This window comes from Oncorhynchus keta, chromosome 19 (assembly GCF_023373465.1).
Source record: "Oncorhynchus keta strain PuntledgeMale-10-30-2019 chromosome 19, Oket_V2, whole genome shotgun sequence".
Lineage (NCBI taxonomy): Eukaryota > Metazoa > Chordata > Actinopteri > Salmoniformes > Salmonidae > Oncorhynchus > Oncorhynchus keta.
Genome location: NC_068439.1, coordinates 34248458 through 34249958, shown reverse-complemented (window position 1 = coordinate 34249958; position 1501 = coordinate 34248458). Strand labels below are relative to the sequence as shown.

At 41.9% G+C, this 1501-nt stretch overlaps 1 protein-coding gene across 1 annotated transcript in view; it reads right to left on the bottom strand.

Moving 5' to 3' along the window:
• Window positions 1-1190, bottom strand: part of LOC118397736 (zinc-binding protein A33-like) — a 2509-nt gene extending 1319 nt beyond the window's left edge. Inside the window, exons 1-3 of the mRNA XM_035792631.2 lie at window positions 678-1190; window positions 361-456; window positions 33-263 (exon numbers count right to left, since the gene is read on the bottom strand). Of these exons, the coding sequence (XP_035648524.1) occupies window positions 33-263; window positions 361-456; window positions 678-1079 (729 nt within the window). The 5' untranslated portion in view covers window positions 1080-1190. The remainder of the gene's footprint in view (window positions 1-32; window positions 264-360; window positions 457-677) is intronic.
• Between the last annotated feature and the right edge of the window lie 311 nt (window positions 1191-1501).

Here is a 1501-nt window from a genome sequence, read left to right as displayed (position 1 = left end):
CAAATAACGTACATATGAATATTAGTACTTACCTGCAAGAATGAGATGTCTTCAGCTCTCAGCTCCTCTTCTATGGCTCTGATTGTTTCAGACAGTGATGATATCTCTCTGCACATCTCTTCAATCTTCTCCCTCACCGTCTTATTCTTCTGCTCCTCTTCCTCCCGCAGTGCAGCTACACTATCTGCCTCTTCATCTCTTAGAAACTGATGAAGCTTTTCAAACTCCTTCTTAATCTGCTTCTCTGTGTGCTGAGCCTGGCTCTGGAGACAGTAAGAGGGATATTTGATAGACCACAGTGTTTATGTGAAGGGGTAAGCTACTGTAGTTTAACATTGTTATATTACTCAGAACTCTTACCTTGATATTTTCTGCTGCTTGATCACAGGATTGTATAACTTTGTTAAAGGCCTTCAGGTTTCCCTGTAAGGATTTTAGTGCAGTCTGGAGTTTCTCCTAAAATTGGTAGTAGTTGTAGTGAGCTATTATTGAAATAGCCACATGAAACACGGACAACTTGTTTTACACATTTTCATGAAATGGACCATTGAACTTTCTGACCTCAAATATAAAATATAAAATTGTACACCTTCAATAAAAACATTTCCATCAATGCAATTTCTCACAAAACAAAATGAACCGCCAGTGACCAGCTGAAACCATCCAAGTTTTCATACCTTATAATTCTTAGCAGCTTTATCAATCTGACAAAGGCCGTCGTTGGTGTTTTTCTTTAAGGCCCTACACTTTAAACACAGTAGCTGTTTATCCTCCAGACAGAAGAGCTCAAGCTTCTCATTATGCAGATTGCAGAGCACCTCAGACTCAGTCGTATCTCCCCGACTCCTCTCCTGTAAGACAGCCTCACACTGCCTCTTCAGATTCAGATCAAGTGGAAGCTCCAGCGATGATCTTCTTCTACAGAGAGGGCATTCCAGCACTTCGTTATGTTTCCACAGTTCCAACAAGCAGACTTTACAGATGCCGTGTCTACATGACAGGATGACCGGGTCCTTGAAGATGTCACGGCACACAGAACAGGAGAGATTCCCCTCTGGGAGAGATACTATGGACGTCATTTTAAGGAAATCACATCGCACAAGGCCTGTATGATTACCAGTTTAGAATATCAGTGTTAATGTAAAATCCTTCTGCCGAGTCCTGCACTGAACTTTGCACCCTAACAATACAGGTTGAGGTGTGTGTGTGTTCTTAATGGTCATGGCTTGTCTCCAAGTTGCACCACTGTGTCTTAACCACTTCATGGCTTGATTCACAGTCACTTTATGCCCCAGTTCTATCAAAAATGGTATTTCCTGTCCTCATTCCTTTTTCCTGGTGTTACCTGTCCCGCATCATTCTCCTATCAACTGAGCTATCTAAACTAGGGGACGGCAATAGGAAACTCACTAACAGGGAAGGCTGAAATGTCACCAGATTGCAAAAGAAAAGACACAACAAGGAAACCATTTGAGTAGCTTTCATTGAGAACAGGTAAGCC